The sequence below is a fragment of the Phanerochaete carnosa genome (assembly GCF_000300595.1).
Source record: "Phanerochaete carnosa HHB-10118-sp unplaced genomic scaffold PHACAscaffold_2, whole genome shotgun sequence".
NCBI classification, from domain to species: Eukaryota; Fungi; Basidiomycota; class Agaricomycetes; order Polyporales; family Phanerochaetaceae; genus Phanerochaete; species Phanerochaete carnosa.
Genome location: NW_006767629.1, coordinates 2,679,742 through 2,707,092, shown reverse-complemented (window position 1 = coordinate 2,707,092; position 27,351 = coordinate 2,679,742). Strand labels below are relative to the sequence as shown.

The following is a 27,351-nucleotide window of genomic DNA, read 5'->3' as shown; positions in this document are numbered from 1 at the left end:
TGGTGGGTCAGGTGAAGTAGTATAATACCGAGTCACGCGGGCCAATTCTTCCAGATCTCTACTCGGAAGACAGTAAAACCCAGGTCTATAAGCCTGCCTTAACGGGCAGCAGTGTCTGCAGAACCTCTCGAGTATTCTCCTTCTCTTCTTTGATGGTCTTCGCAAATATCTTAAAGTTTGGCTTGGCGGAGTCGACTACAAGATCGCAGTTGAGCGTAAGTGGGAGAGGAATGGAGGGCGTGATACACACCTTGCAGCTGGAAAGCAACACTCTCACTTGTGCCAATGATCGCGCCCGCTTGCCTGAGTCTGTCAAATGCAATAGATATCTCCTCCTTGTTCGAGCTGGAGACGCCATCTGCGAGGACATGCACTTCATACCCGAGGGCGAGAAGGTCCAAACATGACATGAGTATGCATATATGTAGCTAAACGACATGGCTGAGTACCTGGTAGACCCGTACAGGTGACGGTAAACGCACCTCTATGCCCATGAGTATGACAGACTTGATGTTATGTTGTTGCAACGTCGACATGACATCGGGCGTCGCCATGGAAAACGTGGACTTGTCAAATGTGCCGAGATGTAGAGGTCCCATGCCCTGAAGGTCAATTTCGGGCACAGTGTCGCCCAGAGCTACGGATATGAGCACCAGTTCCAGGAAGGTTCGCGACCGATGAGACGAACCTCTAGCATTTTGAGTTGAAACGATCATGGGGACGCCAACAACCTGCGGAGCATAGACACATTCCATTAGTCTACCATCGACCGGCACGGGAGATGTCTCTTGATCTCACCTTCGCAATCTGGACCATCTTGCTTACGGTCATTACGATCTTGTCAAACTGATATATCGCGGGCTCTTCAGACAGGGAATGTCGCGTCAGTACAATTGCAGAGCGCTAACACACGGCCTGGGACGTACTGAATCTTGTCTGCAGATCGCATAACAGAAAAGCTGATTGCTCAGGGACAATCTTGGTCACGACTGGTGCAGACATTCTGCTGATTGCTCGGGGACGAGTGAAGGAAGAAGACGTAGAGGTGGTGGACGGGACCAAGGGACTTGAGTGCGGAAGATTTCAAGTCGACCGATGATATGATCCCTGTCAAAAGCCGTGCCTTGTAGTCTGGGGGTCCGGCGGGGAGCCGCCGCGACAATCTTCCACTAACACCGTCGGGACCATTGACGGACGTGTAAGGACTCCCTTCATTACGGCGGAGTCAGGAGTCAAGGGCGTTCCGTGGGTATCGAGTGCACGCACAACACATTGCTATAGTGGTGAAGCGCAGATCGGCGAACTGGGGCAATCAATCATGCGATAATTACCGTTATTTGAGATAACCTATAACGTAAATTAACAATAAATATCGACGCTATAATGCTAAGTAATCTTAGTCTCCTTTTGCCGATGGCCTGCTGACGCGACTGTTTCCAGGACGCGCGCGAGCTGGCGAACGGTCCCGCAAGATTACCTTATATCTTAGGACCTTCTTCGGGGACGCCACTGTAATGAATCTACGCTCCAGTAAATGCTACGTCGGCCGCGGACGTGAAACGCGAGATATCTTACGCTGAAAGGAGGCTGAGATCCTATAATTGAGACAAAATGGCGTAATACCTCCATCCTGTCTTACATCCACAACGTTAACAATGTCGACCCAACTGCCCGTCCTCGTTGTACGTCGACCTCCGGAGACTACATTCCCCGGCCTGCTGCTTACTCACGTTTCCTCCATGTACAGGTAGGAGCTGGGCCTACTGGTCTCATCTCTGCCATATCTCTCCTCAAGAACGGTGTGCCCGTGCGCATCATCGAAAAGAGGGAGACGTTCCATGGTGGTATCCGAGGAACTAATATCACGGTAAGCTCGTCTGCCGTTTACACAAACTTATGGCTGATGAGACTCCAATATTAGCCTCAGACCTTGGAGGCTTTATCGTTTATCGGTGTCGCGAAGGACGTCATAGATAGCTCAACTGCCCCGCTTGACTTCTCGTCCTACGAAGCGGACGGTCGTACAGCCAAATCGGCCCCTTGGGCAGAAGGCGCAGGGACGGCGCAGTATTATGCCTTCGTAAGCATGTCAGCCATGTTCTACCGTGTTTCTCTGACTGCCCTTGCTCAATTAGTCGGAAGCGAGAGTCGTCAGTCAAGCCGAGTTTGAAGCCCTGTTGCGGAAGCATCTGGGAAGCCTCGGCGCCAGCGTCGAGACAGGTAAAGAGCTTAGTGGCCTCGAGCAGAGTGATGACAAAGTCACGGCCCGCATACTGGACGCTTCGACCGGGAACGATGAGACATTTTTGTGCTCCTTCTTAGTAGGCGCTGATGGTGCCAAGGGCCAAATTCGTCGGATACTTGAGATACCGTTCGTTGGTCAGACGAGAGAGGAGGATCGTATCCTTTTCGGTACCGTCGATGTCACCGGCCTCGACAAGGAGGTCAGTATCATCTATTGCTCGTGCAAGATAAGCAAAAGTAACTAAGGCCCTCATCACAGCACTGGCACATGTGGGGCAAGATAGCGCAGGCTGCGTAAGTTTTTCGTGGGATCGCGGCGAAGGTTGATCTGATTAGTGTCTTGTTAGCATTGGTCTGAAGCCGATGAAGACGGGCTCGCTCTTCCAGATGCAGGCACTCGGTCATGAACTTCCTGATAGACTACCAACCGACCTCGAAGGCATTAGAAAGCTATTTCAGAGTGTATCTCACCGTGATGACATTCTCATCCACGACGTTGAATGGGTGACGGAGTGGAGGTATGTCCGATCCGTCTGATAATCATCACTCGCTGACCGATGCGTTTTCGCCTCAAGGGCTAACATCAGAATGTGTGAGGTGTTCAACAAGGGGAAAGTTTCCCTCGTCGGTGGTGCGTGCAGAGGTTTTACAGCACTAATTCGTGAATTTAGAACATACCTTCATCTTTACAGACGCTGCGCATTGTCACAGCCCGTTTGGTGGCCAAGGAATGAATTCTGGCATTCAAGATGCGGTATGTTGCTGTCCTCTCATATGATTGATACTTATTCACCTATGACGGGCTCGGGCAGATGAACTTGTCGTGGAAGCTTGCCCTGGTCTACCACGGTCGTGCTTCCATGGAACTCTTGAACACTTACAACGAGGAACGTGTCCCAGTCATAGCCGAGATGCTAAACCTCTCGTCCAACATACACTACTTGGCCTTCGGCAAGCCTGCTAAATCTGCGCTCGACGGAGCTTTAGGGGGCGAGGCTGCAGCGGAAGAGAAGCAAGCGACGAACCAAGATGTAATGCACCGTCCGAAGGTGCTCCATGCAACTGGGCGAAAACTGTTGATGGAGTCCAATCGTCCTCGAAACCCGCGCGGACGCGTCAGCAAGTGGTGCAAAGGATCCCTATGGCCAGGAGACAGCTAGGCTTCGTGCCGGCGACCGCGCGCCCAACGCTCTCGTCACATCTGTTCACCTCGCAGCTACTCCGGAAAGCACTACGTTGCACAAGCTATTTGACATGCATCGGCACATTGTCATGGTGTTCGTGCCTGGTGTGAACGCCCTCGGTCGGCTCCTGAAGGAGCTCGAGGACATCCACGACCTGTTGGATGCCGAGGCGGCCCGTGTGGTGGCCATTCTGCCACAATTTGCAGACCATTCCTCATCTCTCAGTCGGCAGCTCTCGGAGGACGTGACGGCTGGCAAGGTGCAGCTTCTTGTCGACAAGGATGCAGAGGTCAGACGAGTCTATGATCTAAACGCTGTCGGAATGGCCTTCACGTATGTCGTCGTCCGGCCTGATGGTGTTATTGGCTCCTTTGCTGGAGATGTTTCTGGTGTCCGGAAGTACTTCAAAGTGCTCAAAGCCGGCGGTAGGCGTTGAGGGTTGGTACGCTTCACGTGGTATTCTGTTGGCTGGACCTTTTCTATGCGACGTATCTCTATTGTACAATCTAGATGATATAAGCGGGCTCTATTCTTGCTTGGGCTACGATAACACTATTGCTTAAAGGACACCTCTTCGTCGCCCTTTCTGTCGCCTTAACTATCGCGGGGTGCCTCGGTCGCCTATACATAGCGGGAAGTCCGCAGGAGCCGAATCACCGGTTGTCCTGCATCCTTGTCCTTGATGTCTATCGAGTCGTCATTCGTAACTGGTAATTTCACTCACACCAGAGAAATTTAGAACTTTTATGTTGCAAAAAAATGCAAAAACAGCTTGTAAAAATAAGTAAGAAAATGTCGTATTTTTTCTTGGTATCTGGCAGCCCGGCAACTCGGCAACCCGGCAGCCGAGCCGACTGTCCGCCAGGCTGCTTGTCAAAGCGCCCGGGGGACGGCGGCACCCGGCGGATAATCGGCTCGACTGCCGGGTTGCCGAGCTGCCGGACCGCCGGATACCGAGCAAAAAAATACGGCCTTTTCTTACTTATTTTTTCCAGCTTTTTTTGCATATTTTTTGCGACAAAAAAGCTCCAAATTTCTCTCGTGTCATGGACTCACTGCGAGTGCCCACACGCAAGTCGCGTAGCACAGGTACTCCCGCTTCTAGACGTTACGTTAACGCTCATAATACCGAGAATTTGGACATGTCTCGCGGTTCATGTTTGACGGACGAGCTGGCTCATGAAACGTGAGACATCTTTGCCGACTGCGAAGCTGAAACCAAGGCTGAGACTCTATAGATAGCTCTATCAACTGGGGCGGAGTGATGCGACGCGACACCTCTATCCTTGCACTCTTCTCAGACCGCAGCCTTACTTCACAACCACAATAATGTCCGTCCGACTGCCTGTCCTCGTTGTACGTCGTTATCTGGAGGCTACATTCTCCAGCCTGCCGCACGCTAATGTTTCCCCCATGATACAGGTAGGAGCTGGGCCTACTGGCCTCATCTCCGCTATATCTCTCCTCAAGAACGGTGTGCCCGTGCGCATCATCGAAAAGAGGGAGACATTCCATGGTGGCATCCGAGGAAGTGGTGTCACGGTAAGCTCGCTTGTCATTTACACAAACTCATGGCTAATGAGACTCCGTTACCAGCCCCGGACCTTGGAAGTCTTATCGTTGATCGATGTCGCGCAGGATGTCATAGATAGCTCAACTGCCCCGCTTGACTTCTCGTCCTACGAAGCCGATGGCCATACGGCCAAATCGGCTCCTTGGGCAGAAGGCGCAGGGACGGCGCAGTATTATGCTTTTGTAAGTATTTCAGCCATGCTCTGCGATGTTTCTCTCATTGGCCCTCAATTAGCCGGAGGCGAGAATTGTCAGTCAGGCCGAGTTTGAAGCCCTGTTGCGGAAGCATCTGGGAAACCTCGGCGCTAGCGTCGAGACAGGTAAAGAGCTTATTGGCTTTGAGCAGAGTGATGAAAAAGTCATGGCCCGCATACTGGACACTTCGACCGGGAATGAGGAGACATTTTTGTGCTCATTTTTAGTAGGCGCTGATGGTGCCAAAGGGCGTATTCGTCGGATACTTGAGATACCGTTCGTTGGTCAGACGAGAGAGGAGGATCGTGTCCTTTCCGGCAACGTTAATGTCACTGGCCTCGACAAGGAGGTCAGTATCATCTATCGATTGTGCGAGATGGCAAGTGACGAAGGCGTTTATCACAGCACTGGCACATGTGGGGCAAGATGACGCAGGCTGCGTAAGTCTTTCATTGGGACGTGACACTGTTGTGGCGAATGTTAATTTGATTGGTGTCTTGTTAGCATCGGCCTCAGGCCGATGAAGACGGGCTCGCTCTTCCAGATGCAGGCACTCGGTCATGAACTCCCTGCTAGTCTACCGACCGACCTCGAGGGTATTAGAAAGCTATTCCAGAGCATATCCCACCGCGATGATATCCTCATCCACGACGTTGAATGGGTGACGGAGTGGAGGTATGTCCGATCCGTCTGATAATCATCACTTGCTGATCGATACGTTTTCGCCTCAAGGGCTAACATCAGAATGTGTGAGAAGTTCAATAAAGAGAGAGTTTTCCTCGTCGGCGGTACGTGTAGATGTCTTATAGTTCCTCTCGCTAGTTCATATATCATGTTTACAGATGCTGCGCACTGTCACAGTCTATTCGGCGGCCAAGGAATGAATTCTGGCATTCAAGATGCGGTATGTTGCTGTCCTCTCATATGATTGATACTTATTCACCTATGACGGGCTCGGGCAGATGAACTTGTCGTGGAAGCTTGCCCTGGTCTACCACGGTCGTGCTTCCATGGAACTCTTGAACACTTACAACGAGGAACGTGTCCCAGTCATAGCCGAGATGCTAAACCTCTCATCCAACATACACTACCTGGCCTTCGGCAAGCCTGCTAAATCTGCGCTCGACGGAGCTTTAGGGGGCGAGGCTGCAGCGGAAGAGAAGCAAGCGACGAACCAAGATGTAATGCACCGTCCGAAGGTGCTCCTGCAACTGGGCGTAAACTGTCGATGGAGTCCAATCGTCCTCGAAACCCGCGCGGACGCGTCAGCAAGTGGTGCAAAGGATCCCTATGGCCAGGAGACAGCTAGGCTTCGTGCCGGCGACCGCGCGCCCAACGCTCTCGTCACATCTGTTCACCTCGCAGCTACTCCGGAAAGCACTACGTTGCACAAGCTATTTGACATGCATCGGCACATTGTCATGGTGTTCGTGCCTGGTGTGAACGCCCTCGGTCGGCTCCTGAAGGAGCTCGAGGACATCCACGACCTGTTGGATGCCGAGGCGGTCCGTGTGGTGGCCATTCTGCCGAAAGGCACAGACCATTCCTCATCTCTCAGTCGGCAGCTCTCGGAGGACGTGACGGCTGGCAAGGTGCAGCTTCTTGTCGACAAGGATGCAGAGGTCAGACGAGTCTATGATCTGGACGCTGTCGGAGCGGCCTTCACGTATGTCGTCGTCCGGCCTGATGGTGTTATTGGCTCCTTTGCTGGAGATGTTTCTGGTGTTCGAAAGTATTTCGAGGTGCTCAAGGCCGGTGGTAGGCCTTGAGAGTGAAGCTGGGGATGGCACGCTTCGTATAATTGTCGCTGATATATCACTGGGGGCCTCCTCTGTGTACATTTAAATTCAAGCTCAGCTAAGCGGGAAATATTGTAGCGGGCTTGAGCACCTGTGTCTCAGCTTGTTGATCGCGCGCTGGCGTCAGCTTGCGGACACTTCCCGCCATTACCTGGGGTCCAAAGAAGGGCGCAGACGAGCATGACAGTGTGCACCGATGCGCAGAGTACAGAGTTCTCTCCCCGCGCCTCTCGCACTGCTACTAGGCAAGCAGGCTCAACTCGTTACTCAAACCCGGCCCCCCTCGTGCGGCCAGGCCTCATCAGCGAAAAAATCGGCGGCTTATATAGCCTGGGCAGCCCTGGTAAAGCTAACCTCACTTACAATGGTAATCATTCTGGGAACAAATATTTCAACGTAGATATAGCACCGTTTTGATTTATCAAACATATCAGTCTGGGATCCTTTAGCATGCATAGCATGCTGGTGAGGTTGGTATGCGCTGGCAAGGCATTACCAGCGAGCGCCAGTCTGGGTCCGCTCGCAATAAATCGTTGAATATTTCAATATATTGGGAGCCACCTTGCACATCATAATTGAAGACAAAGAATAATATATTCGCAAAGCTACAGTAAATACATGGGCGCAGGTAGGTGTTATGAACACATCGGTGACGTCGAACAGTCGAAGCGGCCGCATGTCGTCGCCGCATGTCGCCGCCGCATGTGTCACTCGCACTGTAAGCGTTCGACGACGAGCAGCCCTCGCAGTGGTGCATGTTGCGCGGGGATCGAGTCCTGGACTGGACGCACATGTGAGCATTCATCACGTGGGAGCCTACAGACTGCGATGCATACCGTGAACGCGGTGTGCATGCCGTTAGGTGCGCTATACGAGACAAGGTGCGGAGCCTGCAGGCACGTCCTGCTCGTCCTGCTCGTCCTGCTCGTCAGATCCATTCGACAGAGAAAGTGTGTACGTGAGGGCATACACGTCGCAAACTGTTCCTTGCCCTTATGCTCTGCGCGTGCACAACTAAATGTTGATTACAAAGCTTCGTGAGGGCGCAACACAACAAATGAGCTGTACACTCACGACGCGCATCAGGTGTCATGTAGGAGCGCAGTACATTCAAGGGAACAGCTTGTAAGATGAGAAAATATGTCTAATAGGGATCTGTGCATGAGAAAATGAATAAACGAGCGCATATATGCAGACCACGTACCTTATATGAACCTGCGCGAGCGAGATGACAAAGCCATGAGCCAGAGAAGCATACAGGCAAGCATATACAAACCTCACATGATTGGGTTGCTGTCTCGAGTTCTTGTGAGACCCGCGCTGAGGGCTGGGAGCCGACATCATGGCTACCATATATGCGGTCAGCTGGACATACTGTCAATGAGAATGCTGAAACGAATGTGCATGGCGCGAAAGGAAGGAGAGACGCACCCCGATTGGCCGCAGGTTATCGGTGAGCGCATACACCGAGGCCGTACATATGCAGGCGCCCGCGATCAGGTCTCAGAACGGCGTTGAGCGGTTCATAGGCACTGCGTGTGTAGTGTGGTGGTAGCGGTGGCGGTGGTGGTACAGAGGCAGGAAGGGGGTGGTGTCCGTTCGATGAGACCCGTGGCATGGTGGTGGGAAAGTAAGAGGCACGGAGCGACGAGTGCCCTCTATATGGATTAATATATAAAAGGATATACATCAAAATTAGTTTAGGGTAGGTCAAACGAACCTTTGAATTGTCTCGGAAGAGTCGACATAGAGGCGAAGGCTGACGAAGGCCACGGCGGCGCGTGTGATGTCACGTCATCACCGAGGTCTGAGCTGATCTGAGTGAGCAGGTCATGTTATGTCTAGCTATATCATAATGAGAACAGAATTGTATCGACATACCGGTCTGGGTTGAGATTGTAATGCAATACCAGCCTGGTTTCGCCTGTCCTTGCATTGCCAGCGTCCACCAGACTGTTAAGCGCTTGTCTAGCAACCCTTTCTTGATCTACGATCGATTTTTTTGCTGATGCTGCCGCAGGATATCTCGCATAGCGAGTGCGTTGTCTTCATTTGGTGTGATCATGCGAGGGGAGCTATTTAGATTACCAGGTCACGCGGGGAAGTTGGTTCCCTGCTTGTGACTCGGCGACCCCCAACTAAGCCGGTACCCCATTTCTGACGGCTGGTCGGAGCTCGGCGAGCATCCTTCGTCTATTTTTTTTGGAATAGCCTGTGCTGTGGTGACCGCATTTGCAAAGATTTTCCGGTCGCGCTAGAATAACACAAAACGAGCATACTACGTGGACTACAAGACAAAAGGCTCCGTGGAGCCCCATCTGGTATATCACAAGTCGCCCATGCCCCCCGCACTAGATACCATGCCACTTTTCCCGCCACCGACGAGATCAACGCTGCGGCAGATGGGCCAGCAGTATGCAATGGGTTTGTCTCATAACAAGCCACGCTACAACAAGGCCCTCGTAAGATGATATTTATCATTTGTTCGCGGAATCTGACTCGTCGTGGGGAACGGCTATCCATGCGTAGCGTACCCTTCGCAAATTTGTCAACGAGCATCTTGATGTGACGAAGATGTGGCACGAGCAGGATGAGGCCATGGTGGCACTATACACTCTGGAGGCATGTGCACATGCAGATAATCTGTCCTCTCATCCTAACAAATTGACAATGCAATGCGCTTTCAGGCAGCCAAAGCAGACAAGCTGTTGACTTTGTATGAGGCTTCTTGGCCAGCCGTATACTACGCAAAAAAGCGTCTCCGTCGTTTGCAACAGCGCCGGAATCAGCCTGGCCGCGGTTCATCAGAAGTTATCGAGATAGATGAATCTACGGACGGCGAGGAACCCCACCGTGATGATGAAGATGTCAACACTGCGCCTCATTTAGTACCAGTTAAGCCCAGGAAGAATATGGCATCTGTATGTACCTCCCGACTCATGTCGACATGAATTTTATCTGACATTTCAGCCACAGAAGCTCAAGGTCTCCTCTCAGTCAATTCAAGCATCAACATCTCAGCTACCCTCAGTGAGCGGCTCCTCTAACCAAGATTCTAGTGTCGCTGGCTCTTCAATCATCGCGTCCATGTCGGCGTTTCGCTCTTACCTTGATGACCTTGATCCTGTTCTTGCTAGGCATTTTGAACAGCTCTGGTCTGCAGGAATCAACTGTGAAGATCATCTGAAGCTTTTGCTGGGATTTCCCTGGCGCGAGAAGGAGAGGTTCTTGTTAGAGCATTGTGATATCAAGACTCCCATCCAAGCCTTCGATGTTTGCCTAGCTCTCGAGAAGGCGAGAGCAAAGCTTTCTGTTGATATTAGAGATTGAAAATGCCAATTAGTGTAATATGTTTCTTGTGGTTGAGTACAAAAGTAATCCATGTTTGCATTTACCTCCTTAGAGCGTCAGCCGGAATGCTAACCGGAGTGCCGGACGCCACTATCGCCTTATGGCAACCGGCTTTGTGGCGCTATTTGTCGTCAGATATCGGTGTCAAGCTCTACAACCACAACAACCTTTACCATCTCCTTAACATAGACATTTTGTCGGATCTGCCGGTCGGCGCAAGCACCGCCGCCAATCTGTCAGGTACGTCCTCGATCCTTTTGGTCCTTCCGCGTGGTTTCTGCTGGTACTGGTGGGCCGCCCGCGCCCCGCCCCAGCTTGAAGAAAGTAAACAAAGCAGAGTCGCGTTGGGCAAATGCAACTCCCTTCCTCAGCGCGAGCAGAATCATTGTGCGTGATACATGACGTCTCCAGGCGCGCGTGTAACTTGCTGCCTGTGGTCTCCGTACTAACTATTTGCACCCCTCTGCCCAGGGCGACGTTATTCGCTACACGATCTAAGGCAGAATTTCTGAGTAAAGGTATCTGCCGTCGCATCCAATGCTGTCGTCATTTTCTACTGACGGCTATCCTTAGCGATAATTATGCACTGGCAAGTGGTCCCAGGTATGCTGCGGCGGTTGGCGTGTTCTCGTCCCGGCAGCCCTGAGTCCACGCTTCAATGGGCATGTACTTCTAGGCCTTCCCAGGCCTACATCCTCTTCTACATGCCTCCACCACTCCAATTATGATCCTCTACATGGGCTCTGAGGCTCTGAGCGACTCGGACAAGCAAGTCCCCCCGAACCGGCCGGAGAGCTAAAAGGATTTACAGTGCCGGCGCAAGTAAGACGATATCTCCACTATGATACATGTTGGCCGCACCCTCTAAACAAGGCAATTTTTATGGGCTACCAAATATCTCGCTCAGGAGGGATAGCAGCATCATGCCTACCGGCGTCGCATCTCAATTCATGCGGAGGTCAACAGACCAGCCTTCTTCAAGGCGATTTGCGAATAGAGAACACCTTTTAAAGTGGGACAAACACCCGAACCTACTCCACTCGTCGATCCACACCGCTTGCGGTCGCGTAGCGTTTGAACGTTGTCCTTTCAAGCCCAGGTCTTCCTCGAAGCCTCGCAATCGAGCCGCACTAAGAGACCAAACGCTCTTGAATGTCAGCCGATGGGGCCTATCTTGAGACGTGCAGCGTGCTCGGCATTGCTGCGATCAATCTACGGGCGATTAGGATCGACAAGGGCGGCAGACGGACAAAGTTAAGGACCTAAAACAACATCAATATCGACATACGCTTATTCACCTTCGACAGCAGCCCCTTCTCGAGTTCTCGCCGGGCGGCCGTGCCGCCGAATTCGGCGTCGAGCTCGTCCTCGATATCCCGGACGTAGCAACCTGTGGTCACTATCGTCGGCGCAGCACCAAACCTGCGCAACTCGACGTTCTGGGTGAGCATAACGGTGATGGTACATCCAGCCTTATCGTCCTTCCAGCATCTGCTCCCTCATAGCGAACATGTCCTGCCGTGACCGTCAAACCCGCGTCGCGAGCATGCAGTCTTTAATGGGGACCCTGACGCCCGCAGCGCATCGCACGCTAGCTCAGGCGACTTGCGTTACCCGCACTGCGACCTGGTACGCCCAACTTCGCGTCGCTTCTCTCAGGCATACTACAGGTCTTCGCCCTCAGCGCCAGTTTGGTGTGCCCGTGCCCGTGCTTTTTGGGGACCAACTTGTGCGACACAACCGGCTGGGGTGGAGGGTAATCGATCACCGGTCGCTGGGTTGCCAGCTGTCATGTCTTAGCCAGCAACGCACGCCCACTCACGTACTGGCGCTGGCCTCTCAATCGATAGGCCTGTCTGGCGCGGCCCCTGGCATGTACATGTGTCGGTAACGTATCAAACGTACATTACTTGGATACAAAGCACCGCGGTGAGTAGGGTATCTACAGTCCAAGGATCATTTCGTCTGCACTATAGGTCTCTATAGCAAGCAGGGACGGACGCAAGGATAATTACACGGGAAGCCGGAGATATGAGGCGCTCTTGCGGAGGAGAAAGGGGATGTGCAAATACCGTTGGACACACCAGAAACGCTTGGTGGTGGGTAGGAGAGGTGGGGAATGGGGAGTTCATGTAGCTGCCGAGACGGTCTAGCGGCGAAAGATGGCACGAAAATAAACATAGGGCGATACGCACTTGGAGACCAGCCTGCAGAGGAAACCATAGCAGCAGTATGAGCCGAAGCTTGGAATGCGCGAGCCATAGTCTATTCAGCAGTCGCGACGCGCATAACAGACAATGAGTATCAGTACGTTTGCCTAGACTACGCTACCATATTGTTTGAAGTATAGTTCCTCGTTACCGTTCTTGTCGCCTTAACTATCGAACAGTCCGGGGTAACACACCTCGGCGCCTGTACATAATTAAGACGGGCGGCAGGGGCAGTCGGCAAGAGCCGAGTTGATAGTTGTCCTGCTGATGTGGTCCGTTTTCTCTTGCTTGCTGCCTTCATCCTTGTCCTCGACGTCTATCGAGTCGTCCACATCCGTGGTTTTTATCTAACGGTCCGGTCCATTCCTTCATTTATTTCAACACGTTCTTTGAACTTCAGTCGCTCTTTTATACTACTCTCACTCATGCCGATCATGGACTTCACCGCAAGTGCCACTCACACGCTCGAGGACAGCACAGCAGACAGGAAGAAGGTCAGTTCACTATTGTGATCCGAGACTAATAAGATATTCTTACGGTTATTTGGATACCAGCTTGAGTCTTTCAGACTAGGCGGGCCTACTCCGTCCACCAGCAGTCATCACAATCGCAGACTGTCTCACTCACGCTCTCACTCTCGTAACGCCTCTATTTCTCCTCAAAGCATTTTGTTATCTCTGGCAACGCCCCCTCTTCCGTCGTTGAACAGTCCGCCACCATCTCCCCCTTCGCTTCCTTCAACCGAGAAACCAAAGCGCAATTCCCACCATCGCCGCCGTTCCTCCGTATCCACGCGACGCGAGTCCGCTGAAATCATGGGAGTTTCGATGCTGAATGCCTCCAGTTCCTCTGCAGAGGAGAATATTAACCTTGGTGATAAAGACTCAATCCGCCGCAGGGCTCTTTTGGCCCTCGAAGGCAAGACTGATGTCGGCGCCTTCTCGAAGGTGGAAATTCCCGAGCTCGGGACACCGGTGCTCGAGCGTGGGTTCGACTTCCGTACGTTATTATTGTCGTGATGTGGGTTTGGACAGTCTGACAGATGTCGATGGCAGCATCAAAGCCTTCTTATCCGCCTGGCATCGGTGCAGGCTACGGAGGTGGTCTGGGCTCTCTCGCAAGCACCAAGCGCGATTCGTTTGGCAAATTCAGGGCGTCAGTGTCGTCCAAAGAACAGCTTGGTACGCTTATGGAAGAGGACGAAGAAGCTGAAGACTCTAAGGCTTTGGCTTTCATTGACGATGTACAAATGACGCTGTCTCCAGTGCCGGAGACGGCTCCCGAGCCAACGTTTCTCCCGGCACGTCCCAGGCCGACAGCCTTGAATCTTCGCCCTCTGTCTCTGGCTTTGATCCATACTCCGCTCGGCGAACTCCCGACACCTGAGCCGTCCCCGGCTGTCCGTCCGCGTCCAGGCTTGCGAACATTAACGCTGTCCCCATCCCTTAGTAACGACAGCATGCCGCCCTCCGTAGACTGTGAAAACCCAGCTGCAAAGAAGCGACAGTCTATGATCATGTCTTCCTCCACTCCATCTTCGTTTGTACCTTCTCGGCGTCAGTCTTTAGGCGCTACGGCTGAAAGTGCTCGCTCTCGGGTCTCGAGACGCAGTAGCATTTCCTACGTTTCCTCGACAGACTCAGTGTCTTACTCCATTCCTGGCCTTCCAACGCCTGAATTGACGCCTACCAGCGATCAACGATATTCTCTCAGCAGCGAGAGCAGCAGCGGCAGCCAAGCGTCCAGGAGCTCGCGATCTCTCTCTTCCAGTGAGCATCATTTTTTATACCAGGCGCACTCTGCGTTGGTGCAGCGCATCTCCGACCTCGAGCGCGCACTATCGGCTCGTCCTCACTCCCGCTCCCAATCCTACGCTTCGGAGGCTTCCGCGCCGAGCGATGCCCCGAATGACGAGATGTTGTTGCTCGTTGCAGATCTTAAAGCAGAGCGGGACGAGTTGAAGAAGGACGTCGAGGGTTGGCGTACCAGGCTGTCTGACACCGAACGTCAAGTGTCTATGCTGATGAAACGTGTCGAGGTCGAACGCCGCGAAGCCTGGGTTGCTCGGGAGCGCGTCGGCATGGTAGAGATCGAGAAGAAGTCTTTAGAGAAGGTTGTTGCCGAGAAAGAGTCTTGGGGTCAAGAAGGCTGGGCAAAGTACACACGGGTTCAACTGGATTTGGCTAAGGCTTTGGACGAATGCCAACGCCTTCGGGATCAGGTAGCGCGATACGGGGACATTCAAGCTGAGTGTTGCAAGCTGGCGACCGCCCTTGTAGAGGAACGCAAGCGAAGGGAAGAGGCCGAGAGGGAACTCGATAGCCTCTTGACCACACCAACTCCGCAAGCTACTGACAGCAAGTATCGCACTCCTCCCGTCTCCAGGACGATGGTATACGCGAAACGTGGCGGTCTGGGTTTCAGGTCAATTGGCTCCTCAGGTTCATTTACGGATGTGGAGTCACTGTCGGATCCTACGGAGCGGCCCAACTTTTCCCTGAAGTCAGTTGAAGAAGAGGCAGAGGACGAGAGCCACGAGCTTAACCGATCGGAGTCCAGCGATGTAGAGAATGTGCTTGCAGGTTACGAAGATGAGGACGAAGACGACAACTACTCTTTCCAGGCGTCGCTGTCTAACTCTTCTTTTGGATCGGACGAATGTCCTCGCGAGATTTCTCATCTTGTTGAATCATCCGTTGAGGACATCCCCTCTTTAATATCCAGCCGGTCTGCATCTTCTTCGCCTGCACCCGCATCTCCGCCGACACAGATCCACGGACGCCATCATTCTCTCTCGAAGACCTGGACCTTCCCACAGCACGTAGAGGAGGTGGCAAATACTGTTCGCCCAGCCGAGGAGATTGACCGTTTCTTCGAGTGTCTGGAGGACGTTGACAATTCGCCCCCTCTCCACTCCAAGCTCAGGTCTCTCGAGAGCAGCAAGGACCTGTTTTCCCGGGCTCTCGCGACTGTGGACGATGATGTCCCCCCCTTCTTGATCCCTTCTATGATCGGTGTCGAGATCCACGAATCTTCCATACGCGCCGCTCTTGATGTCGTTCTTGAAGAGGATGAGGTGGAGGAAGACGACGCCAGCGTGCGAGGTGACGGCGATAGCGAGATAGTTGGCCAGATAGTTGAAGGGGGTATTATTTTCACTTTCAACCCTCCCCCAGACTTCGAAGGCCCTGATGATGTTCCCGTACGCGCCATTGTGTCTCCGGTATCGCCAGTGAAGGACGAGCCCGGTGTTCCATGTATGAAAGGCTCCCCTTCGGCCATCCCGCGTCCTGCGACGAAGGCCTTCACCCCTTCGACTCCTACGTCTACGTCCCGTATTCCGCCCAAAGTAAGCTTGGTCCGGCCCTCGAAGTCTACTGGATCGTCTTCAACACCTGCCAAGAAGTCTCCTCCCCTTCCTCAGACAGCGACCCGGAAGGTCCAGCCCGCATCCTTTATCCCTCAGCCACGTCGCAGCCCGGCTTACAGTGCGCCGTCGAATGCTCTATACTCTACGCCCACTAAGAGCCAGAGCAAGTCTCGCTCGAGTATGTACGAGCTTCCTCGGTCTTGTTCATGACAAGCTTAGATTAATGACATTGCTCCGTAGGCATGGTACCGCTGAAGACGTCAACTCCCAAGAGGCCTCTTCGCCGCTGAGGGATGGGAAGGAGGCCGAAGTCTCCGCGTCGTCTTCACCATCTCTTGCCGTACACGAAGTCTCCACGTCACCCGCGATGTCGCCCACCCTTGCTGCGCTCCAGACATTGACTAGCTTTATACCTATGCCGTCTCTTCCTTGGTCTTCCTCTCGCCTGAACTTTGGTGCCTCCTCCGTTGTCGCCGCATGTATTGTCCCTTCAAGCTCCAGCGGTTCCGATATCACGAACGCTTCAAACTCGTCGCCAAGATCGCCGCCTACCTCTGTTGAACCTTCTACCCGGTCGAGAGGCGTCAACTTTGTCTCGAGAGAGAACCAGTTGGCGAAGCTACGACTCCGTTTACAACAAGAACATTCGCAACGCCAAAGGCACAGCCGGCTTTTCGTCTCTGGTGACTATCAGTACGGTGTGCTGAATATCTAGTCCCAATGGACCTGCTTCCTTTCCTGTATTTGCTGTGTCTATTATCTCGCAATGTTCTCTTCATTTTTACTTTCTCTATACATTTGCCCATTCATGACGTCCCTTATCACGAACTTTTCATCTTGTCATATATGGTCGTTCCGCCGTGCTGGGCTTGATGCTCAGACACGTTGCTTCTCACTTTTGCCATTGTATGTACGGCTGTCGACGCGACGCACCCCCTTGTAGTATATCCCAGCCCTCACTGGATGTCGAGCAAGCCATTATATGCTCTGCGAGGTCCCGTTGCTGATATGCACACCCCGCATGTTGCCTGCTTTGCAACGTTGTGTTGTATGCCTCATATTGAACGTTGAACAGCTGTTACTTTTCCTCGTACAGCTTCATGGACACTGTTTTGTTTCTTGTTATTTATTCTATGTATTGCATAAATTAACGACTGCCGTTCCAGTTGGACATGAATTGCGTGCGAAGGGATCGTTTGAGAGAGCTCCGCCGTATGTGCACGCCATCTCAGGCGCTGGCGCTTCCGCCGTGCCGACTCGACCTGCTTCCCACTCATTCTTCGCTCCGGCACTACACCTATCCGCACTGTTGTGCGCATACATCCTATCCAAATACTATGGCAATTGACGGTCTTATAATCCTAGACTCGACCGGGTAGGCTTACGTCGTACGCGCCCGTCCATTTAGACTGACGTCAGGTCCTCCGGATAGGCGTGCCATAATCCAGTCTGGCTTCCGCTCCAGCAGTCCAGCATTCCCCTTATTGCACATTGAAGCACTCAACACTGCTCTAGCCAAGGCCTCCAGACCGACGGATGTCGATCCCGTGCTCTACGTGTCTAGTCTGGAGCTAGACACGCCTAGCGCGTGCTGCCATGTCAAGCACGATGACCTGCGGCTCTTATGCCCTGTGAGCGGCGACAGTGCGTGTTGCGCTCCTACCTGCCGCTATTTTGTCTCACACCTATCTGCAGTTGATCCCCTATACGTGTTTGCGTTCCTGCAGGCTTTCGTGGACATATTGCGTGAATATTTCGGACAAATATCCGCGGAGACATTGAAAGATAACTTCGACGTCGTGTATCAGGTGCGTTACCCGCGGCTTTTGACCCTCATTTGTGTCTCACCTACGTGGCACAGCTGTTGGAAGAGACCCTCGATGCCAGTGGCCATCCGTCTACCACATACTCCAATGCTCTTCGTGACATTGTGCTGCCCCCGTCTCTCCTGCAGAAGGTCCTCAGCGTTGCCGGTGTCACTGGTCTTGCCAGCCAGTCGTCGAACTCTCATCCCTTTGCTTCGCCGATACCCTGGAGGAAGATGGGTGTGAGGTACAACAACAACGAGATATTCTTCGACATCGTAGAAGAGCTCCGGGCGATAGTGAACAAGTGAGTTCGCTTCCGGTTAGTTCTTACTTGACCGTTTTTGTAAAAGGAAAAATACTTACTGTCGTATTTTCTGTTAAGAGGCGGTGTGGCTGCCATGAGCCAAGTCTGGGGGTCCGTCCAGTCGAATTGCAAGTTGTCAGGTAGGCAGTTAATTTCACGGCGCAATCGTATGATTGAGCTTGCACAGGGACGCCGGATCTCCTACTTTCCTTAGCGAACTCTCAGACGATGACCGATTGTTCTTTTCATCCCTGTGTCCGGTGCGTTTCTCACGTCGAAAGCATTTGCTCATCATCACGAACAGATACTCACCGGCTCCCGCGTTTTGTAGGCTGCAGAGATGGACCCGTGATAGGCAACTGTCCTTTGTGCCTCCGGACGGACAGTTCACATTGATGAGCTACCGATACCAGCCGTCCGGCACGCACCAGGTCGCTGTGCCGTTCGTGATTAAAGCATCCGTCACGTTTGACGAGAACAAAGGTTACTCTATCAGGCACGTTGCGTCAAACGTGAGAGTTTACTCACGGCATACACAGGGATATTCGACCTGACGGTGTCTTCCCGCCTCGCAACCCGAGTTGTGGAGAAAATGACGGTGGACTGGTTCCTCGGCGACGGCGCGTCGGGTGCAAGCTGCACAGCATCCAACGCATCGTCATGGACATTTGAACCAAGCACAAAGGCATGTTCCTTCAATAATGATAAGGCGGACAGGCGGAGCTTGACATGCATGCATAGACACTACGGTGGGAGATGAAGAATATCGCCCCATCATCGAGCTTCACCTTGCGTGGGCACTTTATCTCAGCGTGAGTGGCTTCGAGACCGCCTAGAGAAGTCCGGAAGCTGATGCTAGAGCGCAGGACGAAGGTGCCTCGACCTTCACATGCGTTCCGTGTGAAGTTCGAAGTACTGCAGCACATGTTCTCGGCGTTGAAGGTTGACCAGCTGAAGCTGACCGGCGAGCTGTACAAGCCATATAAGGGCCTCCGTGGACGGTCCATGGGAGACGTCGAGTGGCGATGGTAACCGATGGTGAGAGCAACTGCGGAAAATGTACGTTTTGGATATGACGGAGCCGTGCCAATACAACGGATTTCCCCAGTGATAGACGGATAAGCTTGATCCTATAGGTGCGAGGATGAGAAGGCGGAGAAGACGTGCCGAAGTTGCACCTAAACCTAGTCGCCGGCCTTCGCCCTAGCATGGCACCCGCCTCACCCCACCTTGCTGTCTCCGCCGTGAAGTCCCGGGGGACATAAGCTTCAATTACGTTTGAGGGTTCACCGATGTCTTTGTAAAGAAGAGCTAGATCTACCAATCTCATACGGGGACAGAAGACGGGACTAGCTCGACCCCCAAATTGGAGGGTTTGATGACCTTCGCGGGAGAACGTGGTAAGCGGAACCTTTCAAACACTCTATGTGGAACAGCTCACGGTTTTCGCCAGGATTGCACGCTGCATATGGCACTGCACATGCGCATTCCTATGCCAAAGATAAGTGTATACGACATCCGGAGACAACGAGGTTCGCCCGACGACTTCTCGACAACTTCGGCGCGTCACCGACTGGGCTTCGGCAGCATCATGTGTGCACACTAACCCTACGACCTGTGCTCTAGAGGACAGGTCTCACCACTGGTGCTGTAGGTTGTGTCGTATGATCTGCGAGAAACCGGCGAAAATGACAAGGAAAGTGCTTTCTGGACTCGTTCTGGTAGAGTTCTGACCAAGGCGAGTAGTGGCGGGGGATTCTGAGTCTGCAGCGCGTTCATGGCCGTAGATCCGCCGCTCGAATCGAGCAGATGTGCAAGACTGTGAACAAAAGGCCTAGGGTGGGACAGAGGTTGTCCTCGAGAGACCACGGCCGGCTGCAGCAACTCCGCCGTTGTTTGCACTCTCACTACAAGCCCCGCGTGCAGACATATAAACCTCGTCCCCCAGGCTTGTTCCGCTCGCCCGCGCTCTCTGCAGCCTCCCATCTGCGCATGACGATCAGCTTTGGCGGCTGTTGGATCGCGATCAAGCCGTCTGATCGCCGATCCCATCATACCTTCATCCAGCGCCAGCTCGCCTCGACACCCGTCCGCCCTCCGCTGTCGCCCGCGAACTGGGCGAGCGAAGTCATCTGGTTCAACGTCTTCGTCGTCATCACAACGCCGCTCGTCTCGCTCTATGGTTTGTACACGACCCCCTTTGTCACGCGGACAGCCGCACTATGTGTGCTATATTATCTCTTCAACATGATAGGTAGGACACAGTGCTTTCGTCGTGAAACATGCTAACATTCAACTCTTGGGACAGGGATCACAGCAGGTAGGACAGAACTGTTTATTGAGAAACATCCAAAAGCTTGATGTTCAAACCTACTATAGGGTACCACAGGCTTTGGTCACACAGAGCCTACAACGCTTGCACGTTGCTGCAACTTTTCTACGCGCTCGCGGGAGCCGGCGCGGTGCAAGGCTCAATCCTTTGGTGGGCCCGCCACCACCGCGCGCACCATCGCTACACAGACACCGACCTCGACCCGTACGGTGCCCACCATGGCCTGTGGTGGTCGCACCTCGGCTGGATGCTCACGAAGCCGCGCATCCGGCCTGGCCCCGCAGACACGAGCGACCTAAAGCAAAGTTGTGTGGTAGTTTGGCAGCACAAGCTTTTCTTCCCGCTCGCCCTGGCGTTTGGTCTCGTGATCCCGACCGTGGTCCCCGGGCTGTTCTGGGACGACTGGTGGGGCGGCTTCTACTTCGCCGGCTTTCTGCGACTGACCCTAGTACACCATGTCAGTTGTTCTTCAGATCGCTGGACAGCTTGGGTCTAATGCCTGATAGTCTGTCTTCAGCGTCAACTCCCTAGCGCACTGGCTTGGTTCGACGACCTTCGACGACAAGCTGAGCCCGCGGGACCACTTCTTCACCGCGATAGTGACACTCGGCGAGGGCTACCACAACTTCCACCATCAGTTCCCCATGGACTACCGCAATGCCGCGAAATGGTACCAATGGGACCCGACGAAGTGGTTCATCGCAGGTTGCGCAAGGCTGGGGCTGGCAAGCCACTTGCGCGTCTTCCCAGAAATGGAACTCAAAAAGTGCGAGCTGACGATGAAGCTAAAGGGGCTCAAGCGCGAGCAGGACGCCTTGACATCGCCAATGGAATCAGCCAAACTACCGATTATAGACTGGGAGACTTGTGAGTCTGTGTCGTGATGTATGGAGTTGGAAGCTGTCTGAGCTGTGCCTGTTTTTCTTTCCTCGGCCCCCAGACCAACAGGAGTCGAGGGAGAGGGCACTCGTGCTTGTTGCTGGTTTCATTCATGAGGTCGGCCCGTTCCTCGATGACCACCCGGGAGGCCGAAAGCTCCTTGAGGCGCACATCGGACGGGACGGGACAACGGCGTTTTTCGGTGGAGTGTACGATCACTCAAACGCTGCGCACAACGTGAGTTTGCTAATTCGCAATGGAGTGCTTGCAGAGATACTGAGAGCCTTCGGTTGCCTCCTTTCACAGTTGCTGGCCACGATGCGTGTCGGTGCGCTTCACGGGGGGCTCGAGCAAATCAGCGAGCGTGCCATACCTCCATGGCAAAGGCTCCAGGTGCTCTCCGTCGGCGAGCAGCGCCTCCGCCACGACTGACGGTGTGGGTGGCGCATGCTCCGTCAGCCGGGTCCAGACTTTTCGGACTTAGGGGGTGCTCGTGGCGGAGGACTTTGCTGTAACGCCGAATATCTGATTCATGCTAACATGAGCTATGCAAGCATGCAGTGGTTAATCTCCCGAATTGCTGGCGCCAAAGATCGGTCTGTATCGGCCTCTAGTTAGGAGACGTTTCAAATTAATTTCAGGCATGCGACAGTAGTGATGGCGGTATTCGAAGCGCGGTGACCGAGAAGCGAGGTCGTCATGCATGATGCTGGTTGAGAAAGCAGACGATGAGATGCATTGATTCGTTGTTGGGTGAAGCCATGAAGAAGCTGTGAAGCAGGCGGAGCAGTCGCGTCGGAGGTAGTGTCTGCGATCAGCTGAGGGATCGACGAGTTGCTGTCGGCCTGTTGCTGCTTCCGGATATGGCGTGTGCGAGGCGCCTCTGGAAAGTCAAAGTTTGGCACGCAGGCCCAACGGGAAATGATTCCCAAACGTCCTCCCCCAGCCCGCAAGACCTGCTCAGAGCCGTCACTCTCCTCGAGCAAGCGTGCGTCTGCGCTGTCCCCTGGCCGCCGCGCGCTGTTCTGCGACATCCCTGGCGAGTCTGCAAGTCAGCCCGTGGAAGGCCTCGGAGCCTGCCCTCCTTAATTGGAATTACCCCTTATCCAGCTCGAGTCTCCCCAATCGGCGTTCGCCCTCAAGTCTTTCCTCCTCGGAGCAGCCTGCTATGCACGACCAGATGTCCCCTCCTTCGCCAGTCAACGGCGATCGCTCCTCTTCGGTCGCCTCAGTCAGCAACGCGCGCGCGAAGCTCGCTCGTCCCCTCTCCCCAGGCCCTTCGTCCTCCGAGCTGCACAATGGAGAAGGCAGGCCATCAGCCCCGAAGCGTGCACGCAAGGCTATCAACTGTGAGCCCTGCAGGAATAGCAAACTCAAATGTGACCGGTATGTCTTTCATCCTGGGTGCATATGGCCGAGGACATCTCGAATAACGTGCATTCTACAGGAATCGACCGTGTTCGTCCTGCGTCTTAAGAGGTTCGTTGCTGCCCTGCATCAGATTCATGGCACTGGCGAACTTACATCAACAGGCACCACAGCGTCGTGTTACCAGAATCAAGATGACCTCGCGGGGCGCGACGACCTACAGTAAGTCTATTGCCCCTTTGAACGTCTCATCCCGCACCCGGGAAGCTGGCCGGACATTGCCATTGCCCTCTGGCGATTCGGCCTGTGTACGTACCCCAACATGAGACGCAACATGAGACAAGCCAGATTGCCATGATGATGTCCGCGGTGATTAGTCTCCTTCTGAGCTTCGCCGAAGCTCCCAATTCTTCATTTCCGCTGTAACGTCCACTGTCGGTCACTGACGACGTCGCCCTCTCCAGCCAGGCTCGGATAGATCCAGCTGCAGAGCTCACTCGTATCCGACACTCACTGAACCTGCTCGAGTCCCACATCGTCCAATATGGTTCTCGCCCACCGCCCCCACCTCCTATCTCTCCTCCCGCCATACCAGTAGCGAGGGCCGTTCCTCCTCTGGCACCAGCACCGCATCCAGCACGCACCGGATATGCCAAGACTCCTCCCGACATTGACCGGGTGGATTCCCCCGATTCTGGCAAGCCTGGGAACGCCCCGGGCATGCTTGGTGCATCTGACTCTGGAGGGTTCTTTGCGGGCTCTACAAGCGCCTTCTCTCACATAATTACAGTGAGTTGAGCTTTGCACATATCTCCTATGTCGCTCATCGTTTACAGGAGTCTCGCGACGATGAACGGGCTGAAGGCTCGGGGTCATCCCATGACAATCTATCATCATCATTGCGAGCCATGCAGGAGAACTCGGCACCGTATCAGAGTTACGACGAAGACCTTATCTCGTTGCTCCCACCAATACATACCGTCGACGGCCTTGTCGACTACTACTTTGAGTACTGCAACTGGATATACCGGCACGTGAACCAGACGGCCTTCACGCGCAACTGGGCCCGGTTCAAGTCAGGAAGCGGGGGCAACCGAGTCACCCTTGCGACTGTCTGCATCCTCATTCTCCTTGCTGTTCGGTACCTGCCAAGCGGTCACGCGCTTCTCACGAGCCTGCCTGGCACGAGTGAGGAGCTCGAGGCGCGGTATTACGGAGTCATGCGCGAAGCCCTCCAGCGGCATTTCCGTGACTTGCGGAGGGACGGGCTAGGGAAGGGGTACAACCTCGATTTGTTGGAGCTGCTGCTAGTGCGCTCCCACTACCTGACGTTCCGCAAGGAAGACCCCGAGGAGACCTGGGCGATCAAGGGTGAACTCGTAAACATCGGCACCGCAATGGGTCTGCATAAGGACCCCGGCGACACACGTTTCAATCAAGAAGAGGCCGAACGACGGCGGTGGGCGTGGTGGCACATCATCCTGCTCGAGAGGTACGTGCTTGTAATCAGGATAGAACATCTTTGGTTACATTGCCTTGTAGATGGCAGGCCTTTATGTTTGGAAGGCCTATAGCAATTGCATCCAACCACTTCAACACCCGATTACCATCTTATTGCGACCCTGCCCTCGACCAGTCAAGTCGCCTATATTTACCAAACCTAGCGCTCTTTAAGCTGGCTTATATTCTCAGCGATATCATGAACGATGCCGTGTCGTTCCAGCCAGTGTCTTATTCGTCCGTACAGGAGAACGACCGGAAACTGATGAAATGGTACGATGAAATACCGCCAGAACTCAACTTGGATGACTACAGAGTAGCACGGTCATTAGGCAGTCCGATCACCTCCGTTCGTCGGCTTGGTGTTCAAAGCGTCATCATACGCACGGCCTATCACCACATCCGCTTCACCCTTCATCGACCCTATGCCAACATCGCATCCTCCCTCAGCATCGCTGTGAGCGCTGCCAGTCAGCTCATCACGCTTGTCGGTCAAACTCGTCCCGACTTCCTCTCCAATACTGCGCTGGCGGTCCCGGGTCATATGAACTGGGGTCCCTTCCACGTCTTCAGTGCGGCGATGTTCTTCTCCTTCCAGCTCATCTCGCGCCCTGAACAGCCCGCGGCGAACCTTTTCCGAGACAACATCAGGAAGGCGATCGCTTGCCTCGAGCAGAGCCAGTGGATGCCTGTCGCAGACAAGGCACTGACGATCCTGCAGGCACTCGCGCCGCTGTACTCGGACGAGTTCGCGGCCGAGCCACCAATCGAGCAGAAGCGCAAGAAGTCACAGGTGCTCAACCTCGTCAAAACGCTCGCGTTCCCGTACCAAGACAACCCGGGTGCCCGGGGCGACTCCTCTGCGGGCTCGTCGCCCTCGCTCAGCATGCCTCCGCCCGGCACGTCCGACTCGCCGACGGTGGCGCACTCGTTTGGGCCGCAGAAGACGCAGATACCGACGTCGTCTGTACGCTGGACCTCGCCGGGCACGGCCGCCGGTATGCAGCAACAACAGCAACCACAACAGGGCTACGCCGCCCAGAGCCCGCCACCCAACTCCATCCCTGAAGGCGGCGTCGTGCACCCCCATCACCATCACCACCCCCACCACCACCAGCAGCCGGAGCTTCAGTACCAGCAGCCGTCGCCCGTCGCCCCGCCCTATCCGAGTGCACACTACGGTATGCAGCCGCACCCGTCCACGCCCACAAGCGCCGCCGCCGTGCACGAGCAGAGCTTCTTCATGCACCCGCCTGCGGATGAGGGCTCGATGTGGGGTGCGTCCGTCGGGTTCGGGCTAGGCGAGTGGGCGCAGTTCCTCGATGTCATGCAGGGTCCAGAACCGCGGATGCGAAACCTGGTGAACAAGTAGCGGGTACATTACTACTGTATTATTTACGTTCGTTCTTCCCCTTGTTGTTTTTTGGGTAGGATCTTTGAATACTTGTGGGTTTATCCTTGGTTCATGATAGCATGGGCCGCGATTGGTGCATTTGTTGACTGTCCGGGTTATAACGGGATTGCATAATGAGCATCCTCTACATGCTCATTCAAGCAGTGGTGTTGGGGCATTGGACAGTGATAACAAGTGAAAATATCTGTGCTGCTTAGCAATTTGTGGTAATCTCGGCCAAGCAAGTGGATGTCGCCCAGAACGCAAGCAAGTGTATTATACTTGTGGATACAAGGTGGTCGTAGTTGCTGTCTACATGAGAGAGAGGTCGCCGAACTTCTCCTTGTATCCTGCGAACTTGTTAGCGAACTACCAGTGTTAAACAGAAAGGGAGGACACGTACCGGGCACGGTCCACATGCCCTTCTTGAGACGGTTCTCGAGGGTCTGCGCGATGTACGGGTGCGCGTCGATGACGTCGTCGGTCTGCACGAGGTACATGAATGGCTGGAAGAAGGTCGAGACAAGTTTGCACGTACAGTGAGGTCCTCGAAGGGTCGGGCCTCCTCAATATTGGCAAGAGTCGCTTGGAGATCCTTCAACTCGACATCGATGCGGTCAACGGTCTCTTGAGCCTTAGCAACCTGTTTGTCGCACCAAAAAATACTCAGTTAGAGAAACTACTTGTTGGGGTTCCGAAGAGAGCACTGACAGCCTTGGTCTCAAAGGTCTCGATAGCCTTGACGTGTGCGTTAACGTCGTAGGTGACCGGCTTGAAGTCCTTCAGGACCTTCTCGGCTTCATCAACGACAGCTTTATTTTTGAGGAGCGAGCGGTAGTGCGAGAGGTCGACGGTGGTCGGCTGGGAGTTCAGCTGCGCGTGTGCCCTCTGCGCCTCGGCGTGGCGCTTGCGGAAGGCCTGGAGGGAGGCGACGGTCTCTGTAGCATTCAGTCTTCAATTTCTCTGGCTCTGCGCGTCACGAGATGCGAAGTGGTTCGTACCCTTGCCGAGGCCCAAGGAAGAGTAGAGACGGGCGAAATCCTGGTGTCGTGAGGGATTATTGAGGAGATGCCCTGCAAGGGAGAAATATGACACTCACAACCGCCTTGGTGGCTGCTTTAGAAGCCATCTAAAATCTAGGTATTTTACAGTGAGCAAAAACGCCTTGACAGTATTCTAGCGAGGTGTACAACGCACAATGCACGGGAGACAGATGAAGGAGAGTTGAAGTCGTGCAAGTCACTGCCGAAAACGGTTGCCGGAAATGGCCGACTTACTCGCGCCTCACGCCAGCGGCAAGCTCTGCCAGTGCCTCTGGGATGCGCGACAGTGACGGGCTCGTAGCCCGCGTACGCTCCGTTAGACAAACCTGGTATTATCGCGCGCCAGGTACAATGCACACCCCTCCAACGAGAGCAACGTGAGTAAATTATCATTCTTCATTATCCCCACACTCTCCAGTATTTCAGTACTTATAGTCATCTACCACTGGATCAGGTCTACAAGCACAGAAAAACCGCGTTCGAACTTAGATAAATTAGTTTCATATGTCCCCGAATTTTGTGTCGGCAGAACTGGCTGACGATACGCACTGTTGAAGTGCGCCAACTCTTCTGAGGTTCTAGTACCCGCACGAATCTCTTCACGAATTACGATTGGTTTGGCAAGCGTCCTAAATGGTGCTTCGCCATGAACTGATGCCAACCAGGACTCCTTGAACTCGAAGCGTTGTCGAATGCCGCACTCGCCCAATGGGCGATACCTTGGCGTTTTCAGTCGCACAGGATGGGCACGATAACGGGATGTGCGCTGCCCTGGGTACGACCTTCGCTGTTAGGAGGC

At 53.9% G+C, this 27,351-nt stretch overlaps 12 protein-coding genes across 12 annotated transcripts; 9 read left to right on the top strand and 3 right to left on the bottom strand.

Annotated features, from left to right (window-relative positions):
* Nucleotides 1-4: 4 nt before the first annotated feature.
* On the bottom strand, nt 5-1,004 carry PHACADRAFT_250173 (uncharacterized protein; the record flags this gene model as incomplete). The annotated part of the gene is made up of 6 exons (XM_007392077.1): nt 5-195; nt 251-428; nt 483-637; nt 689-731; nt 799-863; nt 927-1,004. Coding segments are annotated over 6 exons (629 nt in total), but the record flags the coding sequence as incomplete, so codon positions are not given.
* A 651-nt stretch (nt 1,005-1,655) lies between these two features.
* On the top strand, nt 1,656-4,045 carry PHACADRAFT_205797 (uncharacterized protein; the record flags this gene model as incomplete). The annotated part of the gene is made up of 10 exons (XM_007392076.1): nt 1,656-1,682; nt 1,748-1,867; nt 1,922-2,080; nt 2,136-2,444; nt 2,504-2,538; nt 2,592-2,762; nt 2,820-2,875; nt 2,937-2,998; nt 3,057-3,319; nt 3,369-4,045. 10 exons carry the CDS (start codon nt 1,656-1,658, stop codon nt 3,862-3,864), a joined length of 1,698 nt encoding a protein of 565 aa, XP_007392138.1. The 3' UTR covers nt 3,865-4,045.
* Nucleotides 4,046-4,757: 712 nt separating this feature from the next.
* PHACADRAFT_205796 (uncharacterized protein) lies at nt 4,758-7,133 on the top strand (the record flags this gene model as incomplete). Its single annotated transcript, XM_007392075.1, has 9 exons — nt 4,758-4,784; nt 4,851-4,970; nt 5,025-5,183; nt 5,236-5,544; nt 5,601-5,635; nt 5,700-5,870; nt 5,928-5,983; nt 6,038-6,099; nt 6,158-7,133. 9 exons carry the CDS (start codon nt 4,758-4,760, stop codon nt 6,962-6,964), a joined length of 1,746 nt encoding a protein of 581 aa, XP_007392137.1. The 3' UTR covers nt 6,965-7,133.
* Nucleotides 7,134-8,041: 908 nt separating this feature from the next.
* On the top strand, nt 8,042-8,677 carry PHACADRAFT_250172 (uncharacterized protein; the record flags this gene model as incomplete). Its single annotated transcript, XM_007392074.1, has 1 exon — nt 8,042-8,677. A coding segment is annotated over one exon (336 nt), but the record flags the coding sequence as incomplete, so codon positions are not given.
* Nucleotides 8,678-9,297: 620 nt separating this feature from the next.
* On the top strand, nt 9,298-10,398 carry PHACADRAFT_205795 (uncharacterized protein). The gene is made up of 4 exons (XM_007392073.1): nt 9,298-9,456; nt 9,524-9,620; nt 9,686-9,915; nt 9,971-10,398. The coding sequence occupies exons 1-4, from the start codon at nt 9,334-9,336 to the stop codon at nt 10,322-10,324; spliced, it is 804 nt and encodes a 267-aa protein (XP_007392135.1). The 5' UTR covers nt 9,298-9,333; the 3' UTR covers nt 10,325-10,398.
* A 938-nt stretch (nt 10,399-11,336) lies between these two features.
* Nucleotides 11,337-11,959, bottom strand: PHACADRAFT_205794 (uncharacterized protein). The gene is made up of 2 exons (XM_007392072.1): nt 11,644-11,959; nt 11,337-11,607 (listed from the first exon to the last, which is right to left on the bottom strand). Exons 1-2 carry the CDS (start codon nt 11,794-11,796, stop codon nt 11,515-11,517), a joined length of 246 nt encoding a protein of 81 aa, XP_007392134.1. The 5' UTR covers nt 11,797-11,959; the 3' UTR covers nt 11,337-11,514.
* A 1,013-nt stretch (nt 11,960-12,972) lies between these two features.
* PHACADRAFT_250171 (uncharacterized protein) lies at nt 12,973-16,953 on the top strand. The gene is made up of 4 exons (XM_007392071.1): nt 12,973-13,049; nt 13,110-13,554; nt 13,611-16,103; nt 16,166-16,953. The coding sequence occupies exons 1-4, from the start codon at nt 12,990-12,992 to the stop codon at nt 16,213-16,215; spliced, it is 3,048 nt and encodes a 1,015-aa protein (XP_007392133.1). The 5' UTR covers nt 12,973-12,989; the 3' UTR covers nt 16,216-16,953.
* A 309-nt stretch (nt 16,954-17,262) lies between these two features.
* On the top strand, nt 17,263-19,069 carry PHACADRAFT_157976 (uncharacterized protein; the record flags this gene model as incomplete). Its single annotated transcript, XM_007392070.1, has 10 exons — nt 17,263-17,300; nt 17,358-17,569; nt 17,621-17,733; nt 17,787-18,037; nt 18,116-18,177; nt 18,225-18,297; nt 18,369-18,503; nt 18,557-18,722; nt 18,779-18,849; nt 18,904-19,069. The coding sequence occupies 10 exons, from the start codon at nt 17,263-17,265 to the stop codon at nt 19,067-19,069; spliced, it is 1,287 nt and encodes a 428-aa protein (XP_007392132.1).
* A 712-nt stretch (nt 19,070-19,781) lies between these two features.
* Nucleotides 19,782-21,889, top strand: PHACADRAFT_250168 (uncharacterized protein). Its single transcript, XM_007392069.1, has 6 exons — nt 19,782-20,291; nt 20,346-20,357; nt 20,417-20,826; nt 20,876-21,236; nt 21,310-21,485; nt 21,555-21,889. Exons 1-6 carry the CDS (start codon nt 20,030-20,032, stop codon nt 21,678-21,680), a joined length of 1,347 nt encoding a protein of 448 aa, XP_007392131.1. The 5' UTR covers nt 19,782-20,029; the 3' UTR covers nt 21,681-21,889.
* A 626-nt stretch (nt 21,890-22,515) lies between these two features.
* PHACADRAFT_49856 (uncharacterized protein) lies at nt 22,516-22,729 on the top strand (the record flags this gene model as incomplete). Its single annotated transcript, XM_007391267.1, has 2 exons — nt 22,516-22,634; nt 22,696-22,729. Coding segments are annotated over 2 exons (153 nt in total), but the record flags the coding sequence as incomplete, so codon positions are not given.
* An 81-nt stretch (nt 22,730-22,810) lies between these two features.
* PHACADRAFT_157974 (uncharacterized protein) lies at nt 22,811-25,488 on the top strand (the record flags this gene model as incomplete). The annotated part of the gene is made up of 4 exons (XM_007392068.1): nt 22,811-22,924; nt 23,274-23,405; nt 23,453-24,108; nt 24,159-25,488. 4 exons carry the CDS (start codon nt 22,811-22,813, stop codon nt 25,486-25,488), a joined length of 2,232 nt encoding a protein of 743 aa, XP_007392130.1.
* Nucleotides 25,489-25,692: 204 nt separating this feature from the next.
* Nucleotides 25,693-26,754, bottom strand: PHACADRAFT_250165 (uncharacterized protein). The gene is made up of 7 exons (XM_007392067.1): nt 26,707-26,754; nt 26,609-26,645; nt 26,511-26,550; nt 26,221-26,447; nt 26,048-26,152; nt 25,913-25,994; nt 25,693-25,859 (listed from the first exon to the last, which is right to left on the bottom strand). Exons 2-7 carry the CDS (start codon nt 26,636-26,638, stop codon nt 25,822-25,824), a joined length of 522 nt encoding a protein of 173 aa, XP_007392129.1. The 5' UTR covers nt 26,639-26,645; nt 26,707-26,754; the 3' UTR covers nt 25,693-25,821.
* Between the last annotated feature and the right edge of the window lie 597 nt (nt 26,755-27,351).